Consider the following 16,962-nt stretch of genomic DNA (forward strand, 5'->3'; position numbering starts at 1 on the left):
TGAGTACACCTCTTTTTATAGTTTTTTAAGTATTTTTAAAAAACACTACGGAAGAACTGACTCTGGGTGGTGAACACATAATGCGATACATGGATGATGTGTTATAGAATTGTACACCTGAAACTTTTATAATTGTATTAACTAGTGTCACCCCAATAAATTTAATAATAAAAAAACGAAAAGAATAAACAATGGGGAGTAGATACATATTTCAGAAGGGAAGTATAACACTGATGAAAAACAAAAGATAGAGTTGTAAATGTCATAAATTTATTTAAGATACAAATTTCATCTATTTCCAATTGCTGTCCCTTCTTTCTCCCACTAACTTCTCTCTTGACAAATCTTTGTTCTTCATTTCTGGAGAAGTTCATACGATGAGGTCCATAAGTTTCCATTTTTAAACATTTCCATGTTCAGTTTCTAAACAGTTAAAGAAACAGTAGAAACATTAGAAAACTTCTGTGATCTACTAAAGGAATAATTTTTCATGTTTCAAATATAAATATTTGAATACAATTTTAAGTATTTTTAATGATAGGGCTGTTCTCAGTTTTTTGGTTTTTTTTTTGAAAGTGGAGAACAGGTCTCATAGCAAGCATTATTTTGTCAATGATGAAACCTATCAACCAGCCTGCAGAAGGTCCCATAGATAACATCTCTCATTCGGTGCTTTATGGATAATTACAGTGAAAATTTTCTTGACCTTAACTAGTGTAAGTTTAGAAAAATCCTGAAAAGGTCATGAGTGATAAATGTATTACCACTGCATATAGAATATAAACTCAATATTAGATAATTTGGTTGTTATATGTGGTAAATTCCTGATTTCATCTTCAAATAAGTCACTCTAGCCATCAGTAATTATACTTGCATTTTTTATCTACTGAGAAATTCTATAATACATTTGAAATAGTTTAATTCATAAATGATACATGAGGGGGGTTTATAATATGGTATGGATATACTCAAGAAGCAGCCTTAGGCAGACAACAGATGTTTACTTAGTTTCTTTATGTTGGCATTAGATTTGACTGTTTACACTTTGCCAGCACTGCAGGGATCCCTGTACTCTTCAATGGTGAATTCCTCTGAAACACAAGAATGATAAGACAGAAAGGGTGAAAAATTCAGTAATGGGCACATGAGCAGTTAATTGAAAATAAACGGTACAATATAAGCTAAGAAAGAAAATGTAAACATGGTATGGAGCCGATATAAGTGACTTACTTCTGTACTAAGCCATTTGGGATTGAAGTGGGAGAGAATAAGAGATAGTTGGGCTTGGATACAGAATTGAGGGGCGGATTTCACAGATGGATGGAAACTGTCTCTATCTATAGGACATTGTATAGCCCCTTTTCACAGCTATGTTTTTCTCACTGGAGTTGTACCTTCCTCTGTCAACCTTTCCTTAATGTAAGGAGTAAAGTTTTAACACTACCAGCATGCTATGATGCTAAGTTTCTAGTTCGTCATGAGTAAATGGAAGAATGTCCTGATATATTACAAAGTTTACCAAATTTTGTTAGACTATCCAAGGCACAAGTCACAAATAGATCCAATTTTAGATCTTATATTACACATCAGTATTGATATGTTGGTTTTTTAGTCATTGCTACTCTTCTTATCTTTATGGAGAAATTCAGTCCAGAGCAAACAACTCTACAAGGCAATTTAGAAAGAATTGATCCCCTATTGCTTCAAGATCAATCTATAAGAGTGGCTCTAAGACTTGTTTAGGGGACACATGAGAGGTTAATATATAAGAAAATGGTTATCCAGTGACCATAAACTCACTGTTTTTTCCAGCGAAAGATTGTGGAGTTTTGTTTAAGTTAAGGTGATCTTTTACTAGGTTTGTCATTTTTTTCCTTTCAAAGTTCAACATGTCTGACTCTCACTCACCTGTCTCATAATAATCATAGGCTTTTACTATAGCTGGTTTTAAATTCTCCACTTGGATATTTTGTTCCACTGAGAAGGAAAAACTCAGCGCTTCTTTGGTTAGCTGAAGAGACAGAAAAACTGAATTAGAATTAAAGATTAACTTAGTTACTAGTTAGCATCTTGTCTTCTTAAGATAGTATCGAAACGTGTAGTTATGCTATCCATCTGTACCAAAACCTACGGAAAGAATGAGACATTTTGAAACTTGCATAATACACTCAATGTCAGATAAAAGAAAGGCAAAGAAAGATGATTCTATGGACAGTCACCGGTAGTAAACCTTATTGACCAGTCCTGGCGTCATTTCCCTCTGCAGCTTTTTTTAGTCCTCGCCTGTATAGCTGAAAAACATTATTTGAAATCTGGATTGGTTTGTTAGAACCTCTAGTAGTTCTCCCAGATCTAACAGAGTCACAGAGAGTCTTACCTTTTCAAAGTAAATCAGGACATGGTTGGTGCTCACTTCAGTCCTTTGAATCTCAGGTCTTTCTTGGAGCTGTTGACCAGGAGAATAAGCCAGAGATATGGGATGAGAGCAGGCTGAGAGCAGTTCTGGGGTATTTATGGTCTAAATGGTTGGTCAGAAACATCCAAACTACTAATTTTGATTTCTTCAAGATTAATAGTAATAATAACAATAATAATAATAGTAATACTTATTAAGCCCTCTTTCTATCTATATTTCATATATAATATAGGTAATTATCTTCTAACTATATATAAAGAAAAAGGGATGATTATACCATATTTATTTCACATATATCACATATATGTGTATATATATGTATATATATATACACACACATATATATTACATATTCTCCCATTTTCTTTTTATATATAGTTGGAAGATAATTCAATACCACTCCACATACCTAGATGTCTCAGGGCTTGCTAGAACATTGTTAGCCATATTTATAACTTATGCCTTATACTTGAGACCACATAACAATGGTACCCACTACTAAAATGATGGAAAGACACTTTAGAGAAGCAAGTTTGAGGGAGTAAATCTCTTGAAAACTGAATCAATAAAAGAAAATTGAGAAACAGAAATAACAATATTTATCACAACTTTGTTATCTGCTATCTGTAAGGGACTTAGGGTTTACCTTTTTCACTGATGCTTTCACGGGTATGAAGCCTGATAACATCTTCACGTCAACAATGACCATGTTGGAGCTGGGTCGTTCCCCAGTATAACTATGAAGTCAAGGCAGAGGGACAAGGCATTCAAAAAAATTCTTTGGAATTCATTCAAAATATAAATCTTCCCTTCTCTTTCATTTTCAGTGTTTTCTATCCCTAACAACCACTCAGCTTTTCCATCTACTTTATTTGCTTCTGGTGTGGTTGTTTGAAAAGCCCATCATTATGAAATCACACTCTGCATGTATGGCAACATCACATTCTCAAAGTTAAGGCTTTTCAGTAAGAGAACATTTTCTTGCTAATAAATATTGCAAGAATTCCATATTCATTACATGTGACTTTGGACAATGGAATTCTCCCACAGAAGAAAATCGATTTTGCCATATTCTATAAAATTCTGGTAGTGACTTAGGATTTACCTAATGGTGATGTGAATCTGGAATTTCCTGTCAACATTTACTTCGTCACAATTCTTGGAGCGAGTATCAACATTCAGAGTGAAGGGAACTTTCCCCTCTTTCTTGGGCAGGATGTTATATCTTAGGGATGTCTAAAACAAATTGAAAAAGAAGTCCTTTATGTTTGCACTCAAGTAGTCTATCTCTTCTAGACGATTCATACCTTCCCTTAGCACACATTTCTTTTTCTAGTTTGAAATTCAAATCTAATTCTTGAGACTCTTTCTCCCATTTGCAGTGTCCCCTGAACCCGGGCAGTCTCACCTGCAGGTACACACATCCTGACCCTGACACCATTGTGCTGTACTCCCCTGGAATCTCTGGCAAGGCAACCTCCTGCAGCAATAGGCGATTGGCATCATCTACTTGAAATGATTCTGAGAAGGTCTTTGAAGACTTGATGGTGACTGTAACTGCTTTCTCACTTTTAGAGAAAGTTGCTGCTCCATATTTCGAAAGTGCTTGGAGAGCTACCACCGTATCCTGAAAAAATAAAATGAGTGCAGGAACGTAACAAAATCATACTAGATGCAAACCATATCAACACTACTCTCTCAGAGTTATTTAGTTATAAACACAGGTCATTAACTGAATTTCAGTTCAGTTCAGACATGGTTATTCATCATGAACTATTCTAGGTTCTTTGGGGGGAAATGAAGAAGTTTCCTCATTCAAGTAGTTTACAATATACATATGGAAATAAGACTCAAATATTTGACACAAAGCAGAGGCTATTTCAATAATTTATAAATTCATATAATAATATTTGTTGTAAAAATTCAGAGAAGGGAGAAGAAATTGGAGCTAGAATAGTAAGAGAAGACTGTGAAGAAAGTGAAAAATATGATTATCTCTGAATAATGAGAAAACTTTATATAGACAGATGAGAGGGATCAGGGAGTACCAGGGTGGGAAATGTTATAAGTGAAGACATAGAAAAGGGAGTGAGCCGATTCCAGAAAAGGTGAAGGGATCAACCTAATTAGATAAGAATATTCATGTCTACTGAGGAGAGGAAATATTTTGGGTAAAATATTAGATAATTTTAGTCTTTGGATGAAAAAAGATTTACATTATCAGGGAAGTAATCTTATAAAAACATTGCTTTATGGCAATTGATCTACTTTACATTGAGGGTCCACTAAGGAGAGAAAATATGAGACTGTACACAGGACAAAGCAATAATCCATATATAAAGTAATGAGGCTGGAACCTTTCTGGTGATGGAGGAATATGAATTAGAGGATATGAAGAAAATATGAATTAGATACACTATTCAAGTATTCAACTCCTTGAATGTGTTTGTGTCTACATATGTATTAATGTATTTATTTTTCTACCTAGAGTTTCTGCACAGACCTGAGTGGAAGAGAAGCCCCCATTGGGGTTTTGTTGCTTGGTGATCCATTTCACAATACGTGAGGCTACAGACAGGTCTTCTGAAGATGGGGCAGGCTGGGCAGTAAGGTAGGCAAGGAGCAAGTAAGATGTCATCTCTACTTCAGCAGAAGGAGCCCGAGGCTGATAATAGAATGCCTTAGCTTCTTGAAGTTTCCCTGGACGTTCCCAGTGGATTGAGTCCTCTTTCAAATGGAAAATGACAGAATCTTAAGCTTAGAGAATGGTTTCAAAACCTAATTCATGAATGATCATTATAATTAGAGCTCACCTAGTGAATTGACGTAAAGGAAGTAATAGTATTAAGTAATCACCAACCAAACAAATCTTTGCCAAGAAAGTAAATTGAGGTTCCAGCAAATCACATTGTGTCTTTCTCTCTATTACATACTTGTGTGAAATTAGAAGTTGAGCTGCATAGCGTATATAAGGTGTGAGTGGATAAAATGATCCATGTTACCTAGAGAATTTGTGTTCAATGATAATTATTCTTATAGTATAGTATGATATGATATGATATAATATAATCATGATAGTTGTGAATCAATAAGTCCTATCCCTTCTTCTGTTAACTGGTGATTTTTAGAAGTAAATTTTGCAGCAGCAGCTCTTACGTTCTTTCACAGCTTCTTTGTCCAGTGACTCAAGCAGCTCACTTCGCTTGGCCTGGTTTCCTGCTAGGGCGAAGGCATAGGCCAATAATGCCTTGGTATAGACGAAACTTCCTTCAGCCTTGGAGGTGGATCCCCAGGCACTTTCCAGGCAGAACAGAGCATTGCGGACAACTGGGTGCTATAAAGAAGATGAAAGGAGATCATAAGATAGCAGAATGAGGCGAATGAACTATCCTCCAGGCTAACCCCTGATTAAAAGCTCCAATGTTCCTGTGCAACCTCACAATTTGGACCAGAAAAATAATTTCCTCTGCAGCTTCCAAAAGATTGTAGTTTTTTATGTTCCAGTGAAATACACCGAAATTAAATCACACAAACTCCACAACTCATTTTCCTCAGAGATTCATAGCTCCACGATTTTTCCCCCTTACATTTGTGAGAGGCAGATAGAGGCAAGGTGCTAGTACATACAGTAACAGGCAGTGGCATCTCCAGCAGAGCAATGGTGATGTAGGCAGAGAGTGTTAACTCATCATCTACTCCACCCTGTAAGGATCAGAAGCAGATAGTCAAACATGCCAATATTCATTAGGGAGAGTTGACTAACTCCATCTACATTTCCCCTTAGACATCTTCATTAGAAAGCATCTTTTCTTGAGCAATGTTATTGATTTTCCTCCTTCTTCCTCTACCCTAAAATTCTCCAATCTGCCCCAACTCCCTTTGCTTTACTTTTAGTAATACATTGGCACACTATTTTCATTCAATAAAAACTGCTAATGTATTGCTAGATTTCAGAAGCTTTAGAGTCGCCTGTCCTTCCTCAAAGCTATGCCCGCAGGACTTGAGGAATCAATAGGAGCACCTTTGCTCCTCCTGCATGTCACCATCTTTAAGAACCAGAACAATATTAAAGACATCACCTTCATAGCATTGTTTAACAGTGATCCAGAGCGCTGGAAACAACCATTTTCCCTTTGCTTCAGTGAGAGCCAGGTGAGAGCACTCGTGATGTGTGAGTCCTCCACAAAGATGTATGACCGGGCTTGAGAAAAGGACTTGAGCACAAACGCAGTGAGCCTGTCCAGCAAAGAAGAGTCTGAGATATGAGGACCATCTCACTTAAAGCTCACCTTATGCATTGCCTGCAGACATTGGTTTTCATAATTCAGGGAAGAAAATGGTTGGGGGTAATTAGTGGGAAAATGATACTTGAATCCTGAATATTCTCTCTTTTTAAAAGATTTTTATTAAAAAATAGCTAACATACAATATTACATAGTTTCAGGGGTACACCATAGTTATTCAACATCTATATACCTAAAGAAGTGATCGCCATGATAAGTCCAACAACCATCTGACACCATACTATGCTATCACAATATTATTGACTATATTCCCTATGGTGTACATTACATTCCCATAACTTATTTGTATTATACCTGGAAATTTGGACCTCTTATTCCCCTTCACGCCCCCGCCCCCTTTTTTTAGTTTTTCAATTACAGTTGATATTCAATATTATTTTATAATAATTTCAGGGGTACAGCATAGTGGTTAGATATTTATATAATTTAAGAAGAAGTAATCCTCCTGACTAGTCTAGTACCCATCAGGCAGTATGCATAGTTATTACCATATTATTGACTATATTCCCTGTACTTTACATCCCCATGACTATTTTGTAACTACTAATTTGTACTTCTCAATCCCTTCACCTTTTCACACTGCTTCCCAACCCCCTCCCATCTATCACCCCAACAAATCTAGTACCCATCTGATACCATACATAGTAATTACAATTTTATTGACTATATTCCTTATGCTGTACCTTACATCCCCATGACTACTTTGTACAACCAATTTGTACTTCTTAATCCCTCTACCTTTTTCACAGTGCCCCCCCATCTATCACCCCATTCTCAGACTGTTTTTTTTAAATCTCTCAAATTCATTGGTTTCTTCAGAGTTGATGCTTTTCACCTCTTTTCTCGTGAAATGTTTGTTGGAAGCTCCAAGCCTTCACCTTACCAAAACTTCCATTTTCTGAATGATGTTACCACATCACAGTCTCTTTTCCTCCCCTTTCTTAATGCACAGTGTAGAAACTTCTTCCTTGATCATTTCACATCATGACCCTTCCTGCCTTATATTTCCATTTTGGGGATCCTTATTTTACTGCTATCTGCTGTGCTATCAGAGCAGGTAGGCTTTCATAGACGAATGGTGAAATCACCCAGTATGATAATGCACATATGGATTTTTAAAGGATAACAGATTTCTGTGAAAGAACTTCAGGTAGACAGAAGTCTGAGTTCTATGGAAGAACTCAGTGAATAGCTATTTCCAGAATTCTGAAATATTATGGATTTACAAAAAGCTTATGGAAATAATTATCTTACCAAGTGTTTCCCTGACTTCTACCATCACGATCCCCAAAGGTGCTGTATGAACCATCGTTGTGCTTATAATTCAACTGTCTTTGGTACCCTGAAGAGGAAGTTTTCATAGATTTATGACATAGCAGAAACATTGGAAAATTATCAGACTTTATTTCAAAACTTGTTGAGGAGTCGTAGGAAAACTGCATTTTTATTACGATATCTCCAAGACTCGATGATGTCATTGAATTTTCTGATTGTAAAGTGAAACCTTTTATTGGATATCACAGCAACAATAATCATTAAGTCTTAACTAAAGGGCTACTGATTTGAGTTCACTGAAGGAGATATTTAGGGACTCAATTAAGGTTTCTCCTGTTGGGGAGATCTCTTACCACTGATGAGGTAGCTGATGGCTTTGGACTTGGTCTTCTCTGTCAGCTGTCGTGTCTCATTCAAATAATTCAGAACATAGATGTTAGGAACAAAAAGAACCATATTCTGCTCTCCACAACCATAGGGCATCTGGAGAAGATTCTGAAGATTTTGCATTGCAGACCCTAATATATCACCTGGGGCATCAAAAGTAAAGAAAAATCAGAGGAACTCAGAGCTGGTTTATGTTGGGATAGGAATATAGATTACTAGCTAAGTGAGAGGTCAAGTCACTTATAGAGGGATAGACAAGAAAGCATAGGAGGTAAAGAAAAACAAGAAACAAAAAAGAAAGAGAAAATTAGGCAAAATAAAGTATGTGATTCAAGGATGGAAAAAACTGAATGGCAGGATACATAATTTCTGATGAGCCATATATCTGGTAAAAACTAACTATAGTTAAATCTATTAGGAAGCATCAACACATACTCAGTCTCTTGAAGATAAAGACACAGAGAGGTGACCCTTCTTACATTTTAGAGTATATCAAGATATATATCACAACATCTATTCATCCCCCTTTCTGACTAATACACAGTACAATCCTTACTTTAGTGCTTTTTCTCTCAATCCAGCGCCTAGAGTCAGGGACCTCTTTAACCATGGACAGTGAGGCCCCCGTGCACTAGAATTATGGAGATGGACAGCTGCTTCCTTTGGGCTGGGAGACTCACCCAAAACTGAGTATGTCGCCCTGGAAGATCCTTCAACCACATTTGATGGAACTTTTAGCGACAACTTTTCAGGTACTCCTGTTTCTAATGAAAGAAAATAAATATATATAAAGGAAAGAAAAAACAAGAGAAATGTTCTACTTTTGTTTGAATATTTTCCCTCTATATGATCAAGATCTAACCTCTTATTTCTCTTGGTCATTATGTAATTTGTTTGATGCAATCCAAATTTTTTCTAAAGCATCTCATAGTACAGTTCATATTACTCATATACTCAAATTTGTGCTAAATTTCCATAGATTTCTTTATGTCTATACGGTGTACTTATTTCCTTCTCTTCATTGTTTATGTTAATTTGTACTATTGTTAGTGGTTTTCAAAAACACATTTATTCCATAAATATGTATTAAGTCTGTGCTATATCGTTGTTTAAGTACAACGATGTAATAATTTTCAAAACAAATTTCCTGACTTCCTGGAATTTTTCTTTCAATGGGAGTAATAAGATAAAAAATAATATTTAGTATAATAGATGTTAAGTTCTATGGAGAAAATTAAAGCAGAGTAAGTGTTTATATGGGTCAAAGCAAATCAGGAAGGGCAGGGTATGGGGAGACGGCTACCTACTAAAAAATTCATTGATAAAATAAATCATAGGTGACTTTAAGTAAGTCAGGGAGTAAGAATTATAAGATATCTGGGGGGAAGAGATTTTCAGGAAAAAGGAATAAAAAGTGAAAAGACTCCAGAGATTAGAGCTGGATGTGTTCCAAGAGCAGATTAGACCTGAAGTTCTTAAAATAGCTTACTTAAAAAAATGAGTACATTTAAACTAGTAATTGAATAATAAATAATACTAGCTCCAAGCAGAAACGTCAATATTGTGAAAATTGTTTAGAGAGAGGTTTGGGAAACACAGTTTTGTATTGGAAAGAATCCTGCCCTACTGTCATCAGCGTTCATCCTGCTTTTTAGCCCAGAACTTTTAGTTAAGTCTTTTGACTTCTCTATGCCTTCACCAGGAAAAGGTTGTTCTTCATCAAGTGTCCTTAGATTTGTACATGGAAAGTATACAATTTCTTCCCCCCCAGAGAAAAACATGCCCCAAAGGACATTCTATAACCATATGCTTTGGCAAGTGGCTTAACATGAGAATTTTGTCTATTTTTGACACTTACCTGATGCACAGAGGAGTGTGTTGAAAGTTTCCTCCTTTTCTATTCCTTCAGGCTTGATATTGAAAGAAAAAAAGTCAAAAAGTAAAGTGACACTGAATGTGTAAGAGAAAAATCAATCACTTTCAAGGAGAAAATGTTAGTAAAAAGTTGAGTTGTGGATACATCCATATTTCGGGGAATTAAATGTCACTGTCACATACATATTATATAATAAGACCTCTGAGGAAGTATACCTGCATACCTCGACTAATAAGGCCTTGACTACAGTATCCTTCTGTCCAAGTGCTGGAACGTTAGGCACCTCATTGCCGCACAATTCCTGAGACTGCAGGGCTTCTGCAGTAGCTGTGAAATTCACCATTCCTGGGGAATAAGATTCTTAAGGAGTTAAACGGTAATTCTATGTTGAATGTTTTTTTTTTTTTTTTTTTATTTCCCCAATTTATATAATGGTTTTCTTTCAGTCGATCATTATTAGAGGGTCATAGAGGAAAGCAAATAATTACAACACATATCTAGGTTAAAGAGGAAAGCAAATCATTACAACATAGGAGGTAGGATTTGCAACAGCTTTACTACTCACCGAGTGACTTTAGGGTCACAGCCCAGGACAAAGTTATCCGCCCATTTCCACAGACACAGTGAGATTCTTCATTCTTCTCTAGTGGGACAGCCAAGAAGGCAGGAGAGTCCTTCAGCTGCACGCTGATCTGTCCCCCATACCCACCCACAAGTTGAGAAAGAACACAGGCACAGGTTCAGTAATGGAGGAATGATGCTTAAAGAAACAATGCATGCTAATTGAAAGGCTTTGAGAAATTTTTCCAATGGGGTAAATTCTGTAAAATACTTTGCTGTTTAGATGTTCGCCATAAAGGAATTCAAAAACTGACAGGAATTAAGATAAATGTCCAGGATTTAGGCTCGTGCCAATGCAAGGAAGAGATAGTTTCCTTAGTCAGAGTGAAAAAATGAAGTAATCAGGTGGAAATAATATCTGAATTTAGGAATACACAGATAATACAAAGTACCAAATGAGTATAACAGTACCACTTTAGATCTGTCAAGTAGTTTTGCTCTTAGTACTTATTTCCTTACAAAAGTAGGTTACATCGTATTCAATTATGATTTAGTAGGAGACTACCTAGGGTACCCAGGGAATGAATGGTGATTGTGTTGCTTCCTTCTACTTTTGCTCACTTCTAGAGAAGTGCCCTTACCCGAATGCAGTGGGACAAATAGTTGAACACAGTGGCTTTGAGTGTAAAGGCTTCTCCTCGCACCACAGAGTAGGGGAGAGTGAGTTCTAGGAAGAAGGGCTGGAAGATTTGAAGAGAGATGATGGGGGAGAGGCCAAGCCCCATTGTTCCAGACAAGCAGAATGCACTGGCCTTCCACTCTGTAATGGTGTCAGGGATCTTCATTGCCAACTCACCACTCCCTGAGAAACTAGTGGGAAAAAAAAGAGGAGGAGAGTGAATGAATCCCTTTTTTAGCATGGACCGTAGCTGATCCTAAAACATGATAACTTAGTAACCTAGGATGGTAAATGTTAAAGTAGAATGTTCAAGTTGATAAGGTTTGTCACTATTAATGAGATCGCTGAAAGTTTTTCTTTTCTGTTTAGGGGCAAGGGTAACTTTCTGCTTTTTATTATTTCAGGTATCTCAGGACAAAATTAGAAAAAAATTGCATTGTTTAACTATGATATAAATGATCTATGAATCTAAATATTTACCAGAAAGTAGTGGAGAAGAACTGAAAGGGTCAGGAACTAAGGATAACACCAGAATCACAGAGGAGAATTCAAATTTCCTGAACTAAATTCCAGGTAATACACAACTTACTCGAGTGGCACCAAGTCCCAGATCCAGGTCTCGGGGAAATACTTCCGGACTGTCTCTTTTACTTCTTCGGCTGCAAAGTCTTCTCTTAACATCATTGGATAACCTGGAGCAGAAGCACGTGCTCCAAAGCCTCGTTGACTTCCTATGGAAAGACAACATGCAGGACCCAATGTAAACCTCACTTTTACTATTAATTTCTTATAGTTGCCTTATTTATCAAGTAGAATAAGGTCATTTGCTCAGGGAATGTTTATTATTTGAACAATTCAACCTACCAACTTGTTACTTATGTATTTGTCCTACAGGCGGGCTAGTCCTTCCTATAGTCTGGAGGTAAATGCATTTTTCTCTAGACATAAAAACAAATGTAGCTCTCCCTAAGCTGATTATTTAGCTGGTGGAGGAATGAATATAGAGTAATTTAATACACCAAATATTGCTTTTACACTGACATGGTGATCACGTGTTCTCTATTTGCGGTGAGAATCAAACAAGAGGAACGGATAGTAGCTACAGCAAGAGGATTTCAGGAATGATTTTTTATTTAACAGTGAATAAGATATAGAGACATGAATAATAGGATAGAGTAAAGTATGTTATAGACAGCAGAGGCTCAATACAGGACAGAAAATGAACTTTAGATTGGCCGGAAAAGACTTTATCGAAGTAGAACTTAGATGATCACTGGAGGGTGAGAAATAGGAGAACAGAGAAGGCATTTCAAGGAAACAGCTATGCAAGTATGCACACAGAGATCAGAAGGGATGCTCCAAAAGGGTAATGAAAAACTTACCCCTCTGGAATAGAATGTCTATTTTGGGGGTGTGTTTAACATAGTTAAGTAAATAGGTGTAATTATATAATAAAACACTATGAAGATTGGGACAAATAAATTAGATCTGTGAAGGCAGGCGTTAGCTTGATTAAAAAGTGATACTCCAGAGATCAGAAGATAAAGATAATATGTATAATGTATACATATATATGATATATATATATGAAATAATAGAGTTGGACATGCTTTTGTAAAAACTGAAGTACAATAATTCTATGAATTCTGGAAGTAGTGACTATGTATGAGAAATAAGTGATATGATGAAAGCAATGTTTAAGGGTGATATACTTTTCACACTAGATGGGACAAATTGAAGTGGAGATAGACTGGAGGCAAGGAAGGTAAATTAGTGTGGTAAGTAATTTCGTTAGGAAAAAATGAGGGGTAGGACTAAGGTGGTATAACTGAAAAAGAAAAGAATGAATAGGTGACAAATACCAAATAAAAATTTGTTAAGAATATTACATAATATTTGAGAAAAGAACATCATGATGGTACATTGTTTTTAGTTTTTCTGGATCATTCCACCATGTTTTCTCTTAGGATTGGAAAGAAAATACACACTTAGTATTAAGAAAGATATGGCAATAAAGTAATGGTGCTTTTCAGTTTATTTTTTTCTAACAAAGAACATGCTATTACATGGGATCATAATTGTATTTTTTCATTTTATGCTCATGATGCCTCAGTGACTTTGGTGTTGTCATTCTGACTTTAGATATGAAGAACTTGGGCCTTCAAAAGTTTAAATGAGTCTGCACATTTTAAAGTCACACATGTCATACCAGATAGGGGTATGATGCAAACATATCCCTTTGCTCTTAGCATAGTACTCTTTTTCACTGTACAGAATTTTCTTTCTGTTGAGGGAATACTCTTAGTCACTCCTCTGTTTTCAACTAGAACTTTATTCATTTTATTCCCAGGTAAATAATTTCTACTTTATTAAAATATGTGTTTATTTTATTCAAAAATCATTTTATCCCACCACATTTCTTATTTGAAAGTAGGATTAGTAGATATCCAAGCATGCAGTGAGAAATTTCTCCAGTCCTGATAGCAGTAGAAAAGAATTCTCAGAGTGAGAATCTTTTCAACTTTTCCAGGTATACTTGAAACACACAAAGAGACTAGTAATATATCTGCCAAAAGGTGAATTATTACATTTTGTTCAATATGTCAAAATCACTTTGATTTTCATAAAATAATATGACAGGGACAATTAATATCCACATTCTCCTTCACACTTCTCAGCCTCTCTTGCTGGCTGTAAAAGTTACGTGCACACCTATTCTTCTTCCCATGGTAGTGACCTTGAAAGGCACCTTGGAGATGATGGAGTCACAAGATGAAAGCAGAGGGCATATCCCTGACTCACATTGGTAGGGAGCTTTTCTGGAGAGCTACTGGACTCATAAGCAGTTTTTGTGTGAGCAAAAAATAAACTGCTATGTGCTTAGCCACTGAGATGTGGGGGTTTGTTTTTTAGTGAAATGTAATCTTTCTTACCCTGACTCATTTAGGTATTGAATCTGCAGTGCATAAGGATAATTTGAAGTAGCAAGACTATTAAAGGCTAGGACAAAAATCAGTCAATTTTGATTTCAGAGAGGGAGAGATAAAGAAACAATTGCTAAAAAAAAAATCCTATTTGTTAGGGGAAAAGTATTATTTGAAGAAAACTTACCAAGTAGTTGCTGCAGAGTCACAATATTCAATACATAGAAAAATAGCTTTTATCCCAACCCAGCCCAGCAAAGCATCATTTTTCTTTTTTATTATTCTATTTTCTATTATTTTATAATAGAAATATAACATAATAATAATTCCTATTATTCTAACAGTCAAATAAATCTCACCGACACTAACTGCATAGGCCACCGGCGGTTGTGAATATGGCAGAGGCAGCTGACAAAAATATGGTTTGCGGATTTTTGAGTTGGTAAAAATATTTAATCCTGCAGACTGGAAGAAAATTAATTATTAGAGCACATTGGCAATCTAATCTTGAAACTGGAATATTTTCTTACATTTGTATTACACTTGCACTATTGTTATACATATAGCTCATAGGATCATCGTGAAAATTCCCCATAATAGAGAAGAGAGCTATTTCATAAGTATGAAAATGGAGTCACAAAAAGTCCAGTTTATCCAGTTAGTGAATGGGAGTTGGGATTAGAACCCACTTCTTTTGATTCCTACTTCTGAATTTTGTCTGCTATACGCTGATGCCTCTTTAATTATCTTTTGTATCCAGGAAACTGAGTGTTTTAGCTTTGGCTGTTTTCTTCCCTTCCTTTCCCCTGCTCCAAACAAATATAACATATATACATATATAGCATATATATGTGTATGCATGCACACACACACACACACACACACACACACACACACACACACACCCCTTATAGCTTTATTGCAGAGGGTAATTTTTTGCTTCTTTTCTTTTGAAATTGTATGGTTGCATATTGGAGGTTTTTTCTTAGTCTTAGTAAACTTTGCTTTGTTTATGTTTTACTGGAAAATACAAGGTGTGATAAAAAAATATGGTGAATGTTTAAATTTAAAAATGTAATACAGAAAAAGACACATTGCCATTAATCCCCCTCAAAATACTCCCCCTTGCTTTGAACATGTTTATCCCATCGTTCTTGCCACTTTCTGAAGCAGTTCTGGAAATCCTCTTTCGTGAGTGTCTTTAGTTGCACTGTTGTGACTGCCTTGATGTCCTGAATTGATTCAAAACATTTACCTTTCATGGTCATTTTGATGTTGGGGAAGAGCCAGAAGTTGCATGGTGCTGATCGGTGAATAAGGTGGATGAGGACTCACTGTAATGTTTTATTTGACAGAAATTGCTGTATATCAGAAGTGATATGTGACACGAAGCCTTTCCATTTTGTTCCCAGAGTATGGTGAATGCTGCTGCCGAGTGCCATTCAGTGGAAAAGTGGAGATCTTCAATAGTGGGAAGTGGTGAGTCAAACCTTAGTAACAGTGTGTGACAAGTTTCAACTTGTTCAGTAGTCAGTTGGGTGTGAGCTACGGTTGAGAGAAGGGGTATATAAACTGTGCTGTAAATCGTCCTCTATTCTGACAACACTCAGTGTCACACATAACTTCTGTTATATGGCGATTTCTGTCAAATAAAAACATATGGTGTGTCCTCATCCATCTCATTCACTGGATTTGGCACCGTGTGACTTCTGGCTCTTCCCCAAAGCCAAAATGACCATGAATGTTTTGAATCGATTCAGGACATCCAGGCAGCCACAACAGTACAACTAAAGACACTCACAAAAGAGGACTTCCAGAACTGCTTCAGAAAGTGGCAAGAACAATGATATAAGTGTGTTTGAAGTGAGGGGGAGTATTTTGAGGGGGACTAATGGCAATGTGTCTTTTTCTGTAACTTATTTTTTTTATTTAAACATTTACCATATTTTTTGATCACACCTGGATTCTATGCCTTTCCCTGAATAGCTATGCCCAACTCATCCCCTTCCTCTTTTCTTTCTCAGATTTTTAAAAAATTATATCGAACCTTTGCATCCAAAACACACATGCAGATGCCCACAGTAGGCTGATTCCTAGATCCCACCTGTTCCCAACTTCCTCATTCTTTGATAGTTGTCATAGTTAAATACTACTTGCTGTCCTATCTCAGAGGACATAGGAAACTGTGGGACTCTGAGCATAGTGGCCAGTGGTGGTAGTGATATAGAATAGGAAGAAAGAAGTAAGAAATAAATGTTTAAAGGTGAAACAGTGAGCTAATCAACCTAGAGTCCTCTTTCCATCCTTCTACCAACAACTGATTTATGATTCTGGAGTCTCCAGAAGAGGAAGACTTAATTTGCCCTCAGCTAAGCTGCAGACCTCTATGGAGAGAATGACATATGTTTTTGTCAAGGTATAATGAGACTTTTTATTCCTTTTTGGTGTGATCAGATTTAGTCTCACAACCTAGATAAACTTTCCTTTCATAACTCTGCCTAGCTATAGTTAATCCTAAAGAAACATTTTAGGTAACATAC

The 16,962-nt window shown here is 36.2% G+C and overlaps 1 protein-coding gene across 2 annotated transcripts in view; it reads right to left on the reverse strand.

The window, feature by feature from the left end:
* Positions 1-248: 248 nt before the first annotated feature.
* Positions 249-16,962, reverse strand: part of LOC109435556 (pregnancy zone protein-like) — a 46,665-nt gene continuing 29,951 nt past the window's right edge. Inside the window, exons 17-36 of one of the 2 annotated variants that reach the window (XM_019713504.3) lie at positions 14,782-14,887; positions 12,088-12,229; positions 11,461-11,689; positions 10,824-10,950; positions 10,482-10,603; positions 10,241-10,292; positions 9,063-9,146; positions 8,349-8,525; positions 7,975-8,062; positions 6,496-6,652; positions 6,044-6,118; positions 5,573-5,750; positions 4,920-5,143; positions 3,825-4,043; positions 3,522-3,652; positions 3,063-3,153; positions 2,378-2,446; positions 1,909-2,011; positions 1,043-1,091; positions 249-423 (exon numbers count right to left, since the gene is read on the reverse strand). In XM_019713504.3, coding sequence (XP_019569063.3) covers positions 417-423; positions 1,043-1,091; positions 1,909-2,011; positions 2,378-2,446; positions 3,063-3,153; positions 3,522-3,652; positions 3,825-4,043; positions 4,920-5,143; positions 5,573-5,750; positions 6,044-6,118; positions 6,496-6,652; positions 7,975-8,062; positions 8,349-8,525; positions 9,063-9,146; positions 10,241-10,292; positions 10,482-10,603; positions 10,824-10,950; positions 11,461-11,689; positions 12,088-12,229; positions 14,782-14,887 — 2,430 coding nt within the window. In that variant the 3' untranslated portion in view covers positions 249-416. Of the gene's footprint in view, positions 424-1,004; positions 1,092-1,908; positions 2,012-2,377; positions 2,447-3,062; positions 3,154-3,521; positions 3,653-3,824; positions 4,044-4,919; positions 5,144-5,572; positions 5,751-6,043; positions 6,119-6,495; positions 6,653-7,974; positions 8,063-8,348; positions 8,526-9,062; positions 9,147-10,240; positions 10,293-10,481; positions 10,604-10,823; positions 10,951-11,460; positions 11,690-12,087; positions 12,230-14,781; positions 14,888-16,962 lie in introns of both variants that reach the window. The other variant, XM_019713505.3, reaches the window with a different exon arrangement.

The sequence above is a fragment of the Rhinolophus sinicus genome, chromosome 1 (assembly GCF_057876585.1).
Source record: "Rhinolophus sinicus isolate RSI-liver-muscle chromosome 1, RSI-T2T, whole genome shotgun sequence".
NCBI classification, from domain to species: domain Eukaryota; kingdom Metazoa; phylum Chordata; class Mammalia; order Chiroptera; family Rhinolophidae; genus Rhinolophus; species Rhinolophus sinicus.